The 16,975-nt window shown below is 38.9% G+C and overlaps 3 protein-coding genes across 3 annotated transcripts; 2 read left to right on the top strand and 1 right to left on the bottom strand.

Moving 5' to 3' along the window:
• The first annotated feature begins 9,486 nt into the window (after positions 1 to 9,486).
• On the top strand, positions 9,487 to 11,613 carry LOC103443451 (pentatricopeptide repeat-containing protein At3g48250, chloroplastic-like). The gene has a single exon (XM_008382305.4). It carries the CDS (start codon positions 9,539 to 9,541, stop codon positions 11,441 to 11,443), a length of 1,905 nt encoding a protein of 634 aa, XP_008380527.3. The 5' UTR covers positions 9,487 to 9,538; the 3' UTR covers positions 11,444 to 11,613.
• LOC103443555 (pachytene checkpoint protein 2 homolog) lies at positions 11,577 to 15,640 on the bottom strand. The gene is made up of 14 exons (XM_029103944.2): positions 14,962 to 15,640; positions 14,773 to 14,836; positions 14,477 to 14,583; positions 13,998 to 14,065; positions 13,814 to 13,917; positions 13,629 to 13,733; positions 13,422 to 13,511; positions 13,250 to 13,325; positions 13,069 to 13,138; positions 12,909 to 12,979; positions 12,672 to 12,762; positions 12,240 to 12,367; positions 11,989 to 12,114; positions 11,577 to 11,892 (listed from the first exon to the last, which is right to left on the bottom strand). The coding sequence occupies exons 1-14, from the start codon at positions 15,092 to 15,094 to the stop codon at positions 11,752 to 11,754; spliced, it is 1,374 nt and encodes a 457-aa protein (XP_028959777.2). The 5' UTR covers positions 15,095 to 15,640; the 3' UTR covers positions 11,577 to 11,751.
• A 927-nt stretch (positions 15,641 to 16,567) lies between these two features.
• On the top strand, positions 16,568 to 16,975 carry LOC114825492 (uncharacterized). Its single transcript, XM_029104227.2, has one exon. It carries the CDS (start codon positions 16,568 to 16,570, stop codon positions 16,973 to 16,975), a length of 408 nt encoding a protein of 135 aa, XP_028960060.2.

The following is a 16,975-nucleotide window of genomic DNA, read 5'->3' on the forward strand; positions in this document are numbered from 1 at the left end:
TGAAATAATATTTATGTTTTAATAATTGTACGGAAGGCAAGATAGGGAACTCTTAGACGAGATTCGCTTTCAAGAAATTCATATACTAATTTTGCACCCCATAATCTTAAAAATGTACGTGAAAACATACTTCACTAAAATATATATGCGATAACTTTACTTTCTAATGCATCTCCAATTTTACGTCTAGGATTTGTCTGATAACAAAGCGAGCATGTGCCGCCTTGACAATTACAAGTTAGGTTATTTCCAACTTACCTCCAAATTTGTCGGGGTTTTCGAACTCGTGCCCTAACCAGAAAATACAAAACACTTAGGTTTTAGGTGATCAACTTTGATACACAAAGATTAATAATGCAAAAAAAAGATGGGGAAACAGATGGGGGTGACAAGGACAACCTAATAACCCAAGTGTCCAAGACTCAAAGCATAGATAAGCATGCGATAACAAGTTGGACAAAAAGTTGCTTTAGTGAGGAGGATGGTGGTGACTTAGTGAGTGGTTCATGCATGAACTTGGACTAGGACTAGGACGGTGCATTACACCTAGAAAAAGAGCCAAAAAACAAATGCTCAAAAGATGGGGTGGGACAACTTCTTCTCTTAAAGGGATTAGCTCAATGTTCTAATTTCTAAAATATTCAAACCCACCAAAGGGGATTTGTAGTTCTCTTTTGTTTTCAATTTATAAAATAATCAATATTTGAGACTAGTTTTCCATAAGTATAGTGACAAGTAATAGTTTGCTTGGCATGAAAGGAACTTAACAAAATCCAAAAGGCATGTGAAAAGGAACTAAGGTCTCGTCTGATGACTCGACCTGAATTGAATTGTCTTAGTTGAATTAGACTAATATATTAGTCGCTTTTTGGTGAACTTGTAAATGTTGGAACTGAGCTTATTAAATTGGAAAGGAGTCCAATATATTATGTCTCTCAAGTGTTGTTAGAAGGGTTAGACATAATAGGATTGGCTTGTGCTGAACTCCAATCTTAATCCAATCTTAGTCACCAAGCAAATACAATGGAATCACAATATAATCAGTGGATAATTTAGGCTACACAAAATAACTAATGTTTGGGATTTGTTAGTTTTGTTGACTAAGTAAAACAATAATCCACTCAAATAGGAGATGGATTATGAAGACATTATTAATTGACATATTAATAATGATAAATGAGAAATATGCTTGGTATGGTAGACTTGATCTAACCTAAGATGCTCCATCCTAAACCGTAGCATGACCACTATAAATCGGGGAGTCTTAATGAAACACTCATGATACTGTTCACTTTTAACGTTAATGACATTTTTACACTAAAAATTCACTCCTGATACTATTCACTTACAACACATTTTTGTCCTTTTGGTTAAAACTCAAAGTTTTCAAGTCATTTTCATAAGTGTTCCTTATAAATAAAGGTCTTGCGGAAGGGTTAAAGGCATCATAAAATAGCAGCCTCACACTAGCCAGCCGAAATTCCTCTTGGGAATTTATTCTCCGTCACAAAGTTTTCTTAAAACACTCGGTTCACCAAGGTGGAGGCGGGGACTTAAAGAGGAAACTCTTGGAAGCCACTCGAAGTAGCCAACTCTCCACCCTATGTCCCAAACCTGTGCATGAAGGTCTAGCTTGTACATGTGTCTTCATTGTTCCTCGCTCGAAGGTTGTAAGAACAAGACGATCGTTCGACTCAAGGCATAACTTCTAACTTGAGTATTCGTATACATTTAGGGTGCGTTTGTTGCACCAGACTGTCTCGGACTGGGCTAACTTCAGGGATTAAGCTAGACTGACTTAGACTAGACTAAACTGGACTGATTTAGTAAAGCGTTTGATGCATTGTCGGACTAAGAAGCAGGACTATAATATTATATTATTTAATCTATATTTATTAATATTTTATTTTTAATTTAATATATCAATTAATATTTTGTATTACTTTATCTTTTTCCCTATTTTTCTAGAACCATCTTCCTCTCCAATCTCTTCATTCATCCTTGCCCTCTGCTTTGGTTTCTGTTGGTTTGTTTTAGCTTGCCTCGGTGTAGGCTTCTGTGTTCGTTCTGGCATCTTTGCCCTGGCTTTCAATCCCAGTTTCTACCAAAAAAAAATCTCTTCATTCATCTTTTTCTCCGCCACTCCCTCCCCATTCTCCTTTTCTCCCATTTTTGTCCCTCCTTTTCTTTGTACCAGTCTCCTTTCCCTCAATTTTTTCTCCGGTTTTACTTCTGTACCAGTGTCCCATCTCCCCTCCCTCCCCTTTTATTTATTTTTCTATTTTCTTCATATTTGGTACCTATATTTTCTGGACAAATCATAGTTGTGCAAGAAAAATCACTCAAATTCACTTTACCCGATGCTAAAGTTTTCAATCTTGCACCAATCCTTTGCACAAAATTTCCCTAACTATGTTTCCAACCCAACCCTTTGCACCCAAAACTTTTTAATTTCAAAATCTCAGGTCACAATCTCTGAGCAATGATGTTGTCGACAGAAGAATCTGGGTCACCATGAGCAACGAGGTTGTTGTTGTCCAGCCACCATGGCTGATGTCGGTGGTGGAAGAATCTAGGTCAGTATCTCTGATCAATGATGCCAAGCAACCCAGCCACCATGAATGTTTGAAGCTTCAATCAAAGAGAGAGGAAATACATAAAGAAAGAGAAAAATGGGGACTGGGTAGGGGCGAAGCAAAGATGAGGGGGTCTTAGCAGTCCGCTCCTTCTCGAGGGGTCTCACTAAGAGCAACTCCACCCTTGGAGCCATCCCCCGGCAATCCACTATTGAATCCACCCTATTGAACATTAACTGTCTTTAATGAATAGTAACTACCATTAATGAACAGTAATTACCTTTTGCATCTCCACCCTTGGAGCCCTCCCCCTTGGCAATAGGTAATAAAATAGTAGTTTTTTTTTGTTTGTTTAAATAATATAAAATAAAATAAAACAGGGAAATGGGGCTGTAGGGCCTCGGGATGACACAAAAAACAATAAAAAAATGCCTTGGCCCTCGGGCTGCAGGCCTGTCAACTATCCACCCCCTTGTGCTCGGGCTCCCACTCTCACTCGGGCCCTCCATGGTTGGAGAAGAATCAACAGGCCCTCGGGCCCCTTCTTGCAGCCCGTCCCCCGTCCAAAAACGAAGGCTGGAGTTGCTCTAAGATCACCTAGCGAGTGTTTTGGTCGAAGCGAATCCTACCTAGTCTCATTAAACTTTGTCCCTCTTGCAAACAAACACTAGACTACACTAGCTTTTAGTCTAATCCAATCCAGTGAGGCCTAGTGAAGCTAAGCAAACACACCCTTAATACTTACATATATATCCAACAGGGATGAACTGATGTTTTCTTTGATCAAGTACTAGGAAGGACTTAGCCCAAAGTTTGAGAAATTGTGAAGAGATCCAACATTAGAATGGGCCACAGGTGCTCATGGTAGGGGATATCACTAGCTTTGACAAAAAAGGAAGCTAGGAATCTTTTCATGGATGTCTAAGACCATTTTGGACATATAGCAGATACTATTGTTTTGTGTGGATTTTATTTGATTTGAGGGGCAAGTGGACAATCATGAGGGAGAAGTCATGGCCTTTTGGCAATTATATGTCTGTTAATTTGTTGACACTAAAGCTTTAAGCTTTCATAAAGATACATTTTTAGTTTTTTTTTATTTTTATTTTTTATAATTTACATGGACCAATAAAGATATGGATATGTTCATTGTCCCTTGATCTGCTGCCTCATTTTGTTCAAACTTAAAACAGAAAGAGAGTGGGACTGACAAAAGGCCAAGCTAAAGTCATTCTAACTATTTACCTTTTACGAGTAGAGTTGTGAGCATTACCACCGATTGAGGGTGATAAGTAAAAATACACTCACAAATAAATTGTAATGTATGGCTTGAAATTCCCCCATATATTGGTGGGGAGTACATAGGAATAGGAAAGTAGTAACATTTCTGCCAGATTTCATGGTATCATGATTCCTCCTCATTCCTTGCACTTCAATTATTCAATATTTCCCATCATTTAGTTAGTAAGAAAAAAAGAGTAAAGAAAGATGAATATGATTATAGTACTCAAGAAAGCTTCATTAGCAGATTGATGGTCAATAGTCTACCTATGCTTTTAAAATTGGGATGCTATGCTCAATCTGTGTATGGTAAACAATTTCTACACCATTTTTTCTCTCCCTTTATGTACACATATGTTTAACATTTTTCTTTGATTTTCTTTGGTTTTATTTGAGGAGCAACTGCTTTGTTGATTCTTTGTGACCGACAGGTCACCGGTTCGAGTTGTGTAAACAACCTTTTTGCAAAGTAAGGGCAAGACTCCCTCTCCAATCCTCGCAAAGTGGAAAACCTTGTTGGCTTGTTTCTCGTGTATAAAAATGGTGTGATGAACAGTGGTTCTAACTTCCGGAGGGAACCAGCACCAGCCATTGTGGTAAATCAGACAAATAGGCCCCAAAACCTAGAGGACCATCACTCATCAGATGTCAAACTTGAGTTCCCCTAGCAATGGAACGTATGACATGTCCTTCCCTTTAGGGATAATGCTTGCATCACTGTGTGAATGCAGATATCTCATCCTTTACAAATAAGGTATTTTTACCGTATACATTTCATATTGGAGCTATTTAATTTCTTAATATACATTTGAAGATTATGCCTACAAAAATCATTCGAATCATTTAAAGGCGCTGGTGTGGAAAATACATTTTCTTGTAGTGGAAAGCTATTCAAAACCAGGCAGCACTTCAAAGTTTATCAGTCGCTTCTGGACTTCTGGGCTGTGCACTCTTCAATACTAATATTACAAACGGAAGTGGAAATGAGCTTCTTCAAAACTATTGTTGGGTCTTGCTCCAGTTTTCATTAGATTTTTACCAAAACATATGAACACCGTACTATTTTTGGTCGCGGCAGAGATACATATAACTAAATTACATGAATATATATACCATATAGGCTAGTAATTTGATATATTTGAAATCTAGCTTAAATCCAACCCTAAGAGAATGCTAAAGCTATTAATTCTTATTCTACATACACACACACACACATATATATATATGACTGCATAGTGCATATATATAGCAACTGCAAAGACATATAATTGAGACTAGATCTTTTCATTACACATACATACTACATTAAATCTTACAAGAGAATGAAATATGAGAGCATGACAGCATCATCATATATAGAATATATTCTGCATAAACTCAAAACGAAAAAACCTAAAAAACTAGAAATCAAAAGGAAAAAAGAAAAGAAAGAAATAAAATATGGTGATTGATCGGACCAGGAGAGCTTCATTCCCCCGTTACTGGATGCTATATATCCATTATATCACTCATGGCTTGGAGAGACCCCAAGGCTCTTTAAATGACAGTTCCAAGAAACACCCATCTCTTGAAATTGAGGGAGATATTAACCCTAATTTGGTTTCAGTACTGCGCTGGAGCGCCAAATATTTCGGAAACAGTTCCAACATCGTGATCATGGAGAGAGAAGATGTACAGTCGAGTGAGAGTAAGAAAGAAGGCAGCAGAGTTAGAGAAACTCATAGAATATATTCACATGGTACACACACATATATATATAGATGGATATATAAATAGCTATATCTAGAATGTTATATATATAGAGCTTTATATCAGGGAGAGAGAGAGAGAGAGGTGAAATATTGTGAAGCACGCATAGTGTGGACTGTGGAAGTGTGGAGACCTAATCTTATATTCCCGCATGCAGGTTTCTTCCCTTTAAGAACAGTGCTATAGGGCACGTTTCCACAGGGAAAAGGAACACCCAACAAACAAAAAGGGGGACGACACACTCACACAGTGATCACTGTGGACTGTGGAGGCAAATGTGTGTGTTTAATTTTTATGGTGGTTACATTTTTTGTGAAGGCAAAGCAAAGTCGCAAACTTAAAGCATGATATATTGGTGCCCGAAAGGTGGGGCTAGCTAGCTCCCTAACCTTTGAAAAAGGGTCTTTATCTATGTATAGGTGTTTGAATTTTTGGCTCTCTCTCCCTTTTATCTTTTGGTCGGTTCATATCGAAAAGGGTTATAATTTTCTTTTTGTGTTGCCTTTCATATGCTTTTGTTGTTTGATTTAGGTTTACTTTATTTTCAACATCTTATGAGATTAAGTTAAATATCAGAAATTTAGCGTAGTTGGTGAAGTTGGTTTGACCATCAAAACTTCGTTAACACACATTTAGAAAGACTAATTATGTCTTATCATGTGCAAATTGGTTGTTAACATTCTTCTTCCCCAACCTGCATTTCAGTATAAGAATTATTGTATGGTGGGGTTAACTGCATTGTTAAGTGTAAATATATCGTCATCTTATGATATTGATAGATGTAACGATTTTACCGTTGATAAGATTGTGCCGAACTTGGTGGCATACGTAAACTTGTAAGTTGTAACTAAGTAGGTCATTAAAGTGATTTTTGGGTGATAAAACCTAAGCCAAATGAGATATGTTGTAAGAAATCTGTTTGAAATCTCTTCGATTCCAGATTAACAAAATACATTCTAAGTTTCTAACAGTCAGCCACCAATTAATTCTGAGCCACAAAACCCTTGTTTCCGTTCGTCAGATCAAATTGGTTTCTGCATGAAAGTGTTCACTTTGATTTTAGCTATAACATATCCAAAAATCAGAACATCCAACTCATGTCCAGCTCCAGGCGTCGATCTGGGCAGAGGCTGTGCGCGGGTTACTCGGATCTTATCGTTTCAGGGTGTGAGTGAAGAATGAAGATGCAAAGGAAGACAACATAGAATCCATGAAAAATTTAGTCAAACCATGAAGCGGTAAGTTTAGGATTAAAATTTACAGATTTTACTTTCATATTTCATGTCGGAAGTTGATGAGTAACTAGTTCGTGATGAGTAAAGGGGTTCATGCAATTGAAAGATTCCATGTGTCATGCTAAATATTTGGTTGTCTTCACATTGCATCTTTGATATAATACACACACACACACATGAAAAATTATAGATATTGCTTTAAACATGTTCGCATGTAAAAATTAAATTAAGAACCAAAATTTCATTTTTTTCCTCAATGAAATGAGAGAAACTCCGATTGACTTGATCCCTTTATCGAGTAAATAGGCAATCTAACTCGAACAGTTGATGCAACCAATCTTAAGCTTAGTCATGTCTTGGGGTTTGTTTTAGGAGTGTGACATGTGAGGTCATCTTAAGCATGTCCTAAGCTATTTTGGTTAGTAGGACATCCCATCCTCTATGAGTGAGTAGCAAACAAACAAACAGTTGATAAAAAAGGTGAGCTATCCTCACGCATCTTTTTTACTTCGTACACACCATCTTAATTTGTAGTCATCAGATTGATTGAATTAAAGAATATCAAATAACAGAAATTAACTAGAAGTGTGTGAAAAGTAAAAAAATGGTGTGTGGATAACACACTATATATGCATATACAAGCCTTTCTTAACAGTGATTATGCTCCATTGTTTTTTTTTTTTTTTTTTTGAAAAGGAGATTATGCTCCATTGTTCATGGACCACTAATAGTCAGTATGGTCACTGTATATATTGGTGCTCTGTTATCCCACTCCGTGAACAATGAAACGGGATCCTGTTAAAAAGCTAGTAGTGTGTGTGTGTATATATATAAATATGGGAGGTTCAATATTTTCTTATGTGAAACTCCCTTTGTTAGTTAGTGTGTTTATATTTGTCTTGACAATCGCTTGAAACACACCCCTCTAAAGATAAGAACAACCATTTTGTAAGTTTGCTATTGCAAAACGAATAAAAGGACCACCGTTGTTATGTTGCGTAAGTTCTCTCCTCGATCCTTTCCGCAGTTCCACCATCCTCTTTTCTCCTATAAAACCCCGCCACGTGTATTCAGATTCTGCACAACTTCCCTCACGCCCGTTGATTAAAAAGGGCGAGTTCCCGGTTCACTTTATATCCGACACCGACTTGGCGTGAAAGAAAATCAAGGTGCGGCCCAGGTGAAGAAATTTTTCATTGCGACAAAATAACAAGGGATACATCACGTGTTTTTATATAAATGATGAAAAATTTAATTTTTTAACATACATATCTCACTATTTGTATAGTGACACGTGGTATATTATCCCGTGTTCTGGTCACAATGAAAAATTTCTCGCCTAGGTGACCATCCCTACAGCATTGGCGGGTCCCTGCTTGTGAAGGTCTTATATAAAAGTGAGAAATTTACACAAATGGAACGCAAACTTTTCAATTTCTATGTTTACCTCCGAAACTAGAAAAGGTTACAATTGACCACTTTTACTTAATACGTTTTGACAATATCTCACTCGCGTCCAATTCTATGCCAAAATTAACTTGTGTCCAATTCAACCCACTATTTCGTTACGTATAATCATGCGACATGTATGATTCAATTGTTTGAAGTCGATTTTGGTTAAGGAAGATAACGTATATCTGATTGGTCCTCAATTCTACGGGATAAGTGCAAAATGAATGTAGATGGTATGTTGTCAAAATAACTGAATAAGGAAATTGACCTTCAAAGTTGGTTTGTGCAAGTAATGTCCTCGAATTTTACAGGATGAGTGCACATGAATGTGAGTGGTATATTGTCAAAGTAACTGAAGTCTGGTCATTGCATAAGAGCAACTCCAGCGTTGTTGGTTGCTCGGGGGACAGGCGAAGAGAAAGGGCCCGACGGGCGGGGGATGGGGCTCCAGCGTATGCCAGCTCGAGGGACAGGCCTGGCAGGGATTGCCAGCTCGAGAGCCTGAGGTCTGTGTGATGTATGGCTGATGTGCAGCATCGGTGCATGCGCTCAGTGTTCTTTGCATCCTCCTTCCTCCTCGTCCTCCTTCCCCTCCAGCTTTGACAAGGATAATAACGGATCTGGGCCGTTCGATGGAGAGCACAAAATCGCGGGGTTGTAGACGGAGATTGGAAACCCTTTCTCAACGATGTTGAGGGCGAGATTTTTCCCCATGACGGCGAGGCCTGCCAAGCCTATGTGTGATAGAGTTGGTGAAGCTTCCATGGCTGCTGCTGAGAGAGAGAGAGAGAGAGAGAGGACTGGTCAAAATTAGGGAAAAATAATAATATTTTATGGATTGGTTGAGAAAAAAAATATTAATATTTTATTACCAATTGCCAGGGGGGAGGGTTCCAAGAGTGAAGATGCAAATGGCAATTACTGTTTATTAAGAGCAGTTACTGTTCACTAGGTGGATTGAATAGTGGATTGCCAGGGGAGAGGGCTCCAAGGGTGGAGTTGCTTTAAAAGTGGAAAAGTATGTTCCAGTTTTGCAATTTTCTCATAAAAGTACCATGGTTCCTATTTGGGTTGTGAAAAGCCCATGGATTCCCATTTGGGCCCATCAACATATGACCCAAGAGAAAATAATCTACAAGTCCACATTTGACCCAATTATATTCGGGTTGACCCGAAAAATGCTTAAACCCTGGAAATCCCCTGTCAATGTCTCTGTAGGTGGTCTCAGTGAGAAGTTTGGCAGCCATGAATCGAGCAATGGCGGCGTTTCTCAGTACCCGCCGATTCGCCAACTCGCTGGCGGCGGCTCAGTTCGACGTCATAACTCGGCCGCTTTATTCTCAGGTGACTCATTCCTCTCACCTCTCTCACTTCCTTTCAAATCAATCCCACTGTCATTCCCATTTCCTCAACACCCATCAAAAGCTCTTCTTTTCCTCGACCCCCAACTCGGTCCTGCAACTCGTTCTGGCCAACAAGTGGTCTTCCGAGTTGGAGACCGAGTTATCCGAGTCGTACCCATCACTCACCCACGATGTAGTAATCTATGTTTTGAAGAAATTGGATAAAGATCCACGAAGGGCTTGGGATTTTTTCAATTGGGTCTGCGAGAAGAACGGATTTAGGCCGAGTTCTTCGGTGTTTAGCTTAATCCTTAGGGTTTTAGTGCATAAGAGTTCGATGATGGAGTTTTGGATTGCTTTGAGGAAGATGAAAGAGCAAGGGTTTTTCATTGATGAGCAAACTTATGTGGCAATTAGAGAACAGTTGAAAACGGGGAGGATGGATAGTGATGTCGTGGCTTTCAAGCATTTTTACGAGAGGATGATCGAAGATAACGCGGCGGATGATGTTGTGAAGAGCGTGGTGGATGTTGTTTCGGGGTCGGATTGGAGTGATGGGGTTGAAAAAGAATTGGGGGAGCTCAAAATTGTGTTATCTGATAATTTTGTCATTAGGGTTTTGAGGGATCTGAGGAATTACCCGTTGAAAGCGTTGAGGTTTTTCCGTTGGGCTGGTCAGTGTTCTGGTTATGAACACAATACAATTACATACAATGCAGTTGCGAGGGTTCTTGCGCGGGCTGATTCGATAGGGGAGTTTTGGAGTGTGATTGAGGGGATGAAGGGCGCGGGTCATGAGCTGGATTTGGACACCTATATAAAGATTACGCGGCAGTTTCAGAAGAGCAGGATGATCGAGGACGCGGTGAAGCTGTATGAGCTCATGATGGACGGCCCTTATAAACCCTCTGCTCAGGATTGCAGCATGCTTTTAAGGAGCATCTCAGGGAGTGATAAACCGGATCTGGATATGGTGTTTAGAGTTGCAAAGAAGTTCGAGTCTGCAGGGAATACACTATCCAAGGCTGTTTACGATGGGATTCACAGGTCTTTGACAGGCGCAGGCAGATTTGATCAAGCGGAGGAAGTTATGAAGGCTATGAGAAATGCAGGGTACGAGCCGGACAACATTACATACAGCCAATTGGTCTTTGGACTTTGTAAGGCCAAGAGACTTGAAGAAGCCTGCAATGTGTTGGACGAAATGGAAGCAGATGGATGCGTTCCTGATATCAAGACTTGGACCATTTTGATTCAAGGGCATTGCGCCGCTGATGAAGTTGACACAGCGCTGATTTGTTTTGCAAAGATGATGGAAAAAGGTTGTGATGCGGATGCTGATCTGATGGACGTCTTGATAGAGGGGTTCCTTAAGCAGAGGAAGATAGATGGTGCATATAAACTGCTTGACGAAATGGTGAAAAAAGCTCGTTTGGTACCGTGGCAAGCCACATACAAAAATCTTATCGAAAAATTGTTGGAGGTCAGAAAACTCGAAGAAGCATTCAAACTTCTTCAATTGATGAAGAAACAGAACTACCCACCTTACTCAGAACCGTTTGTCCGGTATATATCGAAGTTTGGTTCTGTGGAGGATGCTGCAGACTTTTTCAAAGCATTGACTGTTAAGGAACATCCGTCATCTGCCGCGTATGTCCATGTTTTGAAAGCATTCTTTAAGGAAGGTAGATACTCCGAGGCGAAAGATCTGCTTCATAAATGCCCTCATCATATCCGAAAGCATGGTGAAATTTGCAAACTTTTTGGTTCTACGGCAGGCAAAGAAGCAGACTACTACAGAAGATGAAGGCAAGCGTAAGCAGACTACTAACGAAGATAAGCAGAAGCGGACTACTACTTGTACGTTGATAGTTTCTTGTAGTAATTTCATGGCTCAACCCCATGAATTTTGTAACCTCTACCCATGAATTAACTACATGTTTTGCACCAAGAAATCGAACCATGCCTGTTTTTGTATGATTTGTTCTTTGGTACAGATACTTGTATGACATCTTCATCACAAAGGGAAGCTACTAATGCTTTAAAATGAATTATATTTTGCGCCATCGTTTTTTGGTACAAATACATTGTTCACAAGATGTGAAAACTATTCATTCAGTCAGGTAGCTCAGAACGCTCCCTCCTAGCCGTATCCGTCATTGTACTCAAGAACTTGCTAGGGTCACAACCGTAAGGATTTGCAAGAGCCGCATGTGCTAGGAACGGAAGCTTTCTTAATGATCGCCCGCTCAATCCCTAAAGAAACCAGAGACAAAATCAACTATCAGATAGACTGAAAAGGACCTAACTTACAACTTTAGAAGGCAAGGAATTGAAGAATCCGTTGCTGACCTCGCATGCTTCTGCAGTTTCGAACAATTGTTTACACAGGTGTAGTGGTGTCTGGGCATCTTGTACCTCAGGCATATTCAGTTTCTCTTTCAAGCTAGCAAAGTTAGGAAGCATGCTTTCACAATCCTACAATTTACAAAGTTCATTACGAATGGCTTGGAACTTTCCCACATACTCGGGGGAGAATTTTAACATGTTAAAAACTTTAATTACAGTATCAGAACCGAACAAGGTTAGCCAGACAAATGCACCTCTAGATGTGATAAGATTCCTGTTCGTATAAGTTCATGCAAGCAGGATCTTAGGATTTCATAACGCGCTTGCAAAGTTGGGGGACCAACATATGCTTTGATATCAGCTCGATCAACAAACGCAATATCTGCAACCCAAGAAATGGTAAATCCATACATACTAGGATGGTGAAATTTAATTTTTTTTTTTCCCTTCCACAGAGAAAATAAAGTATTTCTCTTTCTCTAGCTTGTCAGAACCACAGAGACCTCTGACTGACAAGAGAGACTGATAGAAAGAGAACCAAAAAGAAACTAAACTCTTTAATATAAGGGAAAAGTACATTAACTCTTGGCAAACTACAGTTTACCTCTCCAATCTACAGATGAAAATCTGCAAGCAAACGTAGAGAAGTTCATTTTACACGTTAAGAAATTAATTTGTAGCCTTACCAATAGCAGCAGTTATGTTCGATGTTGTCAGAATTATAACATTTGGTGCTGATTTCAATTTATCCAGCTGAGTTAGCAGCGCATTCACTACCTGGCATGTCAACGTTTAGCTGTCAATTGAACTCAAACTGAGCTATACTGAACTGTATCGAAAATGTTAAATGTAAATTATCTGCATTATTCAACCAAAAAGCTCAGAAAGTAGTCTGGAATAGGATAAAGGAGAAAGTATGGTACCCGAATAGAATCTGAAGGTTCAGAGCCAGATAAAGCAGCTTTTCTAGCAGCAGCAAGGCTTTCAACTTCATCTGCAACATCACCGTATATTCATGAATTATAATCCAAATGGAAGATATATTATCATAAAATGAAAACTCAAAATGAAAATAAATCTCACCAATCAAAACAAATACCAGATTGTTTTCCTCCTCAACCATCTCCTGAATTTTTGAGAAAAGCTTCGCAACCTACGATTGAGAAATACTTTTAATGAAAACAGAGAACTGCATGTACCAAACCCAACTCCTGTTTACAAAGAGCAGAAGCATCTTTTAGGACTTGCAGTATCAACTACATACCAACTTGCCACTCTCAGAGAACCATTTACTGAATAAAGAATGTGCATTAACTTCAATCAGTTGGCATTGCGGGTACCTGCAAAGAATAAAATACTGAGTCTGGGAATCTTCACAGACGCACATCCATTTTAGTGATGCATATTCATCTGAACAAGACAATACATCAACAAACCTGGAGTTAAATCGAATGGACAGTTTTTGAGCCAGTGCCTTGCATAAAGAAGTTTTTCCAGTCCCTGGAGGTCCGTGTAAAAGAACAATGCTGCAAAGAGATAAAAACAATCATATAGGTGCAAAAAAGCAATTCCTCAGCAATAAAAGAAATAACAAGCATATGTGTATAACTGTACATAGGTGAAATCAACAAACAATTCCTTACCGATTCCATGACACAAGGAAAGGATTGACACCCTTTTCAGTAAAAAGCAATGCACTAGCTGCATAACGCAGCAACCTTTGCTTGAGACCAGATTCATAAATTAGGCTGCAAAAGTAGATGAGCACTGAGCATGTTACATTATCAGTTGATAAAGGAGAAGAAAATTAGAGAAGTTGCAAACTAACCTTTCCCACATGCCATCGAATTCCTTTGCAGGAAGGATCCATTCGTTGAAGGTGGAAGGTTGTCCATCCCCACTTACATCCTCACATGCTCCCTCTTCGCTAAGCTAACGAGCACATACAAGCAAGAGATCAACACTTGAATAGATATCGAGTCCCAAAGTAGTCCAGATGGTACACCTTTTACCTGGAAAACATGCACAACAGGCTTCACTTGCCAGAACAAAAGGATCTCATGGTTCTGCACCCACTCATCTACAAAAACAAACAGTTCAAGCATCAGAACCAGCAAATATCTTAAGACTGCATCCTCCTCCTTTATGTAGTACGTAAAGTATTGCAAATTTTGTGTAGTCAGATTTCCGTTTTATCAGATGAAAAGTTGCAGTATTGATTCTAGCTGACCATCAAGTTTCAAAATTTCTTCACTTTGCCTTTAAAAAAACATAACCCGTGACAAGCATCAGAACCAGCAAATATCTTAAGACTGCATCCTCCTCCTTTATGTAGTACGTAAAGTATTGCAAATTTTGTGTAGTCAGATTTCCGTTTTATCAGATGAAAAGTTGCAGTATTGATTCTAGCTGACCATCAAGTTTCAAAATTTCTTCACTTTGCCTTTAAAAAAACATAACCCGTGACTAGTTCAAAGATAAAAAAGAATACCCGTATCGCAAATACAGATACTTTGCACATTTTCTGTTAGAAACCGATCATCAAGTGGCACCGGCACTGGTCCATCAGAATAGCTCAAACTCCTCTTTTCAAGCATTCTAAGCATTTGACAAAGGAAGAAGAAGAAAAAGAAACCAAAAGCACATTATGTTAATCCTCAGCACTGATTGCCCAACTTTTCCAAACCGTTAAGCTAAGCAGGCATTTCATCAAACACATAAGACCCAATTGAGAAACAACTGAAAAATCAAAATTGATGATTCTAATTAACGAATTTAACAGCACACCTCTCAACGGCAGACTGCACGTCGTTGGCCCGAGCTGTGCTGGAGGGCTTGAGGCTGACTTCAACTGAAACCCACAATCAATTTCTCTTAAAGAAAGTAAATTTACAACTAAATCATCAACACTGCCTCAAATTGGCTCAAAAACTAAGAGCAACAACTAATTGAAGGCAAAAACGACGCCGTACGCACCTGAAACGAGGACTTTGTCTTGGGGAAGAATGGGAGAAGGAGCTGAGTCTATTGTGACGCCGCCGTTTTGGTCGGCGATGCCGGCGTCTTGGGGGTTTTGCATAGAGACCTCCATGGGACTGGGAGCGCTCATTTTTTTTGGGGTTTAGGGTTTAGGGGGGCTATGAAGTGGAAAGCATCAGATAGATGAGAGCAGCTTGGAGAATGGAGGAGATGAGCGAAACCCTAGATCTCAACAGAAATCTGGGAAATTGTTCATCGAAATGAGCGGGAAATTTTGAAGGATTATACTTCTGTGATTTTGAAATAAGCCACCATGTTTTAATTTTCTCATATTGCTCTTTACCGTTTTGAATTGTTTGAATTTCACTAAATTGATGATATAGTGAGCATAAAATTCATAACTCACTTCAATCAAAAATTCAAATCTTTCAAATGTAAAAATTGATAGAATTTTAGAAACTTAGAAGATAATGTGAGAAAATTAAGATCTCATGACCTGTTTTAAATCACTTCAAACTTTGAGGATGCAAAATGTAGTTAGCCTATAAATTTTTTCTTCGCTCAACAAATGTGAATGATTGTTCCCTTTAGGAATAAGTTAAATGTTTTTTTTTTTTAAATGGTAAAATATGCTTTTGTTTACATGCGGAAAATCTACAATAAAATAAAATGAGTTGAGATTTGAAGAACATATTGTACATCTTCATCACATTTATCTGCTCCATAGATATACCAATGCACTTAAATCACGAGATATTTGTAGCCACATTCGTTGATATGAATGACATATTTCGACAATTAACTTTAATTTGCTACATTTTATCATCCAAAGAATACATTTGTGCTAAAAGAATCAAATGTCCTCAATAATTTATGTAAAAAAAATATTAAATGTGTGTGAAGAAAATTGAGATTTCACCATAAAATTAATTAGCAATATAAAAAGTAACTCAATTACTTATAAGCACATACAAAGTTCATTTTTTTTTTCCGGGATGTGAGATTAATATTCTCAACAATGTGTCGCATGCTCTCAATTTTAGAGTACTTTGGTCAAGAAATTTCTCTCTTGATGTCTATAACAAAAATAAGACTTTTAAGTAAGGGTGCGACTCAAGTAGGTTGACGCAAATTTGCTAGTCGCCGTAACCCTAACTTTACCTTCACAATTTTGGGATTGGGTTTCAATTGGGTTAGGCTCACTTGGGTTGGGCTAGAGTTACACAGCTTTACTGAGCTCAATCATGTAACATCTTGTTTGCAAGATTTTTTTTTAGAAGTTTGAGCCGAATAACGTGAATACTAGTTAAAATTTGAACTCGAAATTATGCCAAAAGTTTGATTCACGCTATTCACTTAAAAAGTACTTACTCATTCTATGACAACATCAATGAGGCAGCCCAGCCCATTTTTCATGCCCATTTCCCGATCTGTATGTGTTCACCTCACAAGCTTGTGAAAGACAAAATTCTTACGCCCACAAAAAAGGATAGGGTTGCCTAAACTTATCTCTGTTTGACTACCAATTTGTGAGGCTCTAAGTTGCTCAAAGATAACATGCATGGCCCATACAAGACTTTGTTAGAGCAAAAAACAACTCACCATGAAGCAAAAGTTACAGCTTAAAGATGACAGAGAACTTGAAATCCTCAAGGCTGTGGCACAAGCTTGGTACAGCCACTCCGGCCGCTCTCAGCCCATGTCCGAATTTGACACCCGCCCGAGAAATTACAACGGCAAATCGCCATCCCGGTTCAAGCTTGAAGCAATGAGAAAATCATCATCAGCTGGTGATACAAAATGGGATTTCGGGCAGTCACTATGGGATGCTTATGAGATTGTGGCCGTTTCGAAAAGGTTAGAGACAGGGCTAGTCCTTGATGAGTTGGAGAGTGTGGCACGAGTCCGTCAGAGGCGTAGGGAGAGCAAGCACAGCCTTAGAAGTTTATTCAATAAAATATCTTCAAGAAGATTGGATGAGGCTAATGTTCCCCCAGATGACGATCCATAA

The sequence above is a fragment of the Malus domestica genome, chromosome 06 (assembly GCF_042453785.1).
Source record: "Malus domestica chromosome 06, GDT2T_hap1".
Taxonomy (NCBI): domain Eukaryota; kingdom Viridiplantae; phylum Streptophyta; class Magnoliopsida; order Rosales; family Rosaceae; genus Malus; species Malus domestica.

Bases quoted from the DNA above. Each gene is read 5' to 3' on its own strand.
- LOC114825492 (XM_029104227.2), top strand. From the start codon at position 16,568: ATGAAGCAAAAGTTACAGCTTAAAGATGACAGAGAACTTGAAATCCTC.
- LOC103443555 (XM_029103944.2), bottom strand. From the start codon at position 15,094: ATGAGCGCTCCCAGTCCCATGGAGGTCTCTATGCAAAACCCCCAAGAC. The intron at 13,918-13,997 runs GTAAAAGGTGTA...TGTGCTCGTTAG, and splicing joins CTGTTGTGCATGTTTTCCAG to CTTAGCGAAGAGGGAGCATG. The intron at 12,980-13,068 runs GTGAGATTTATT...GTGATGTTGCAG, and splicing joins TCTGGTATTTGTTTTGATTG to ATGAAGTTGAAAGCCTTGCT.
- LOC103443451 (XM_008382305.4), top strand. From the start codon at position 9,539: ATGAATCGAGCAATGGCGGCGTTTCTCAGTACCCGCCGATTCGCCAAC.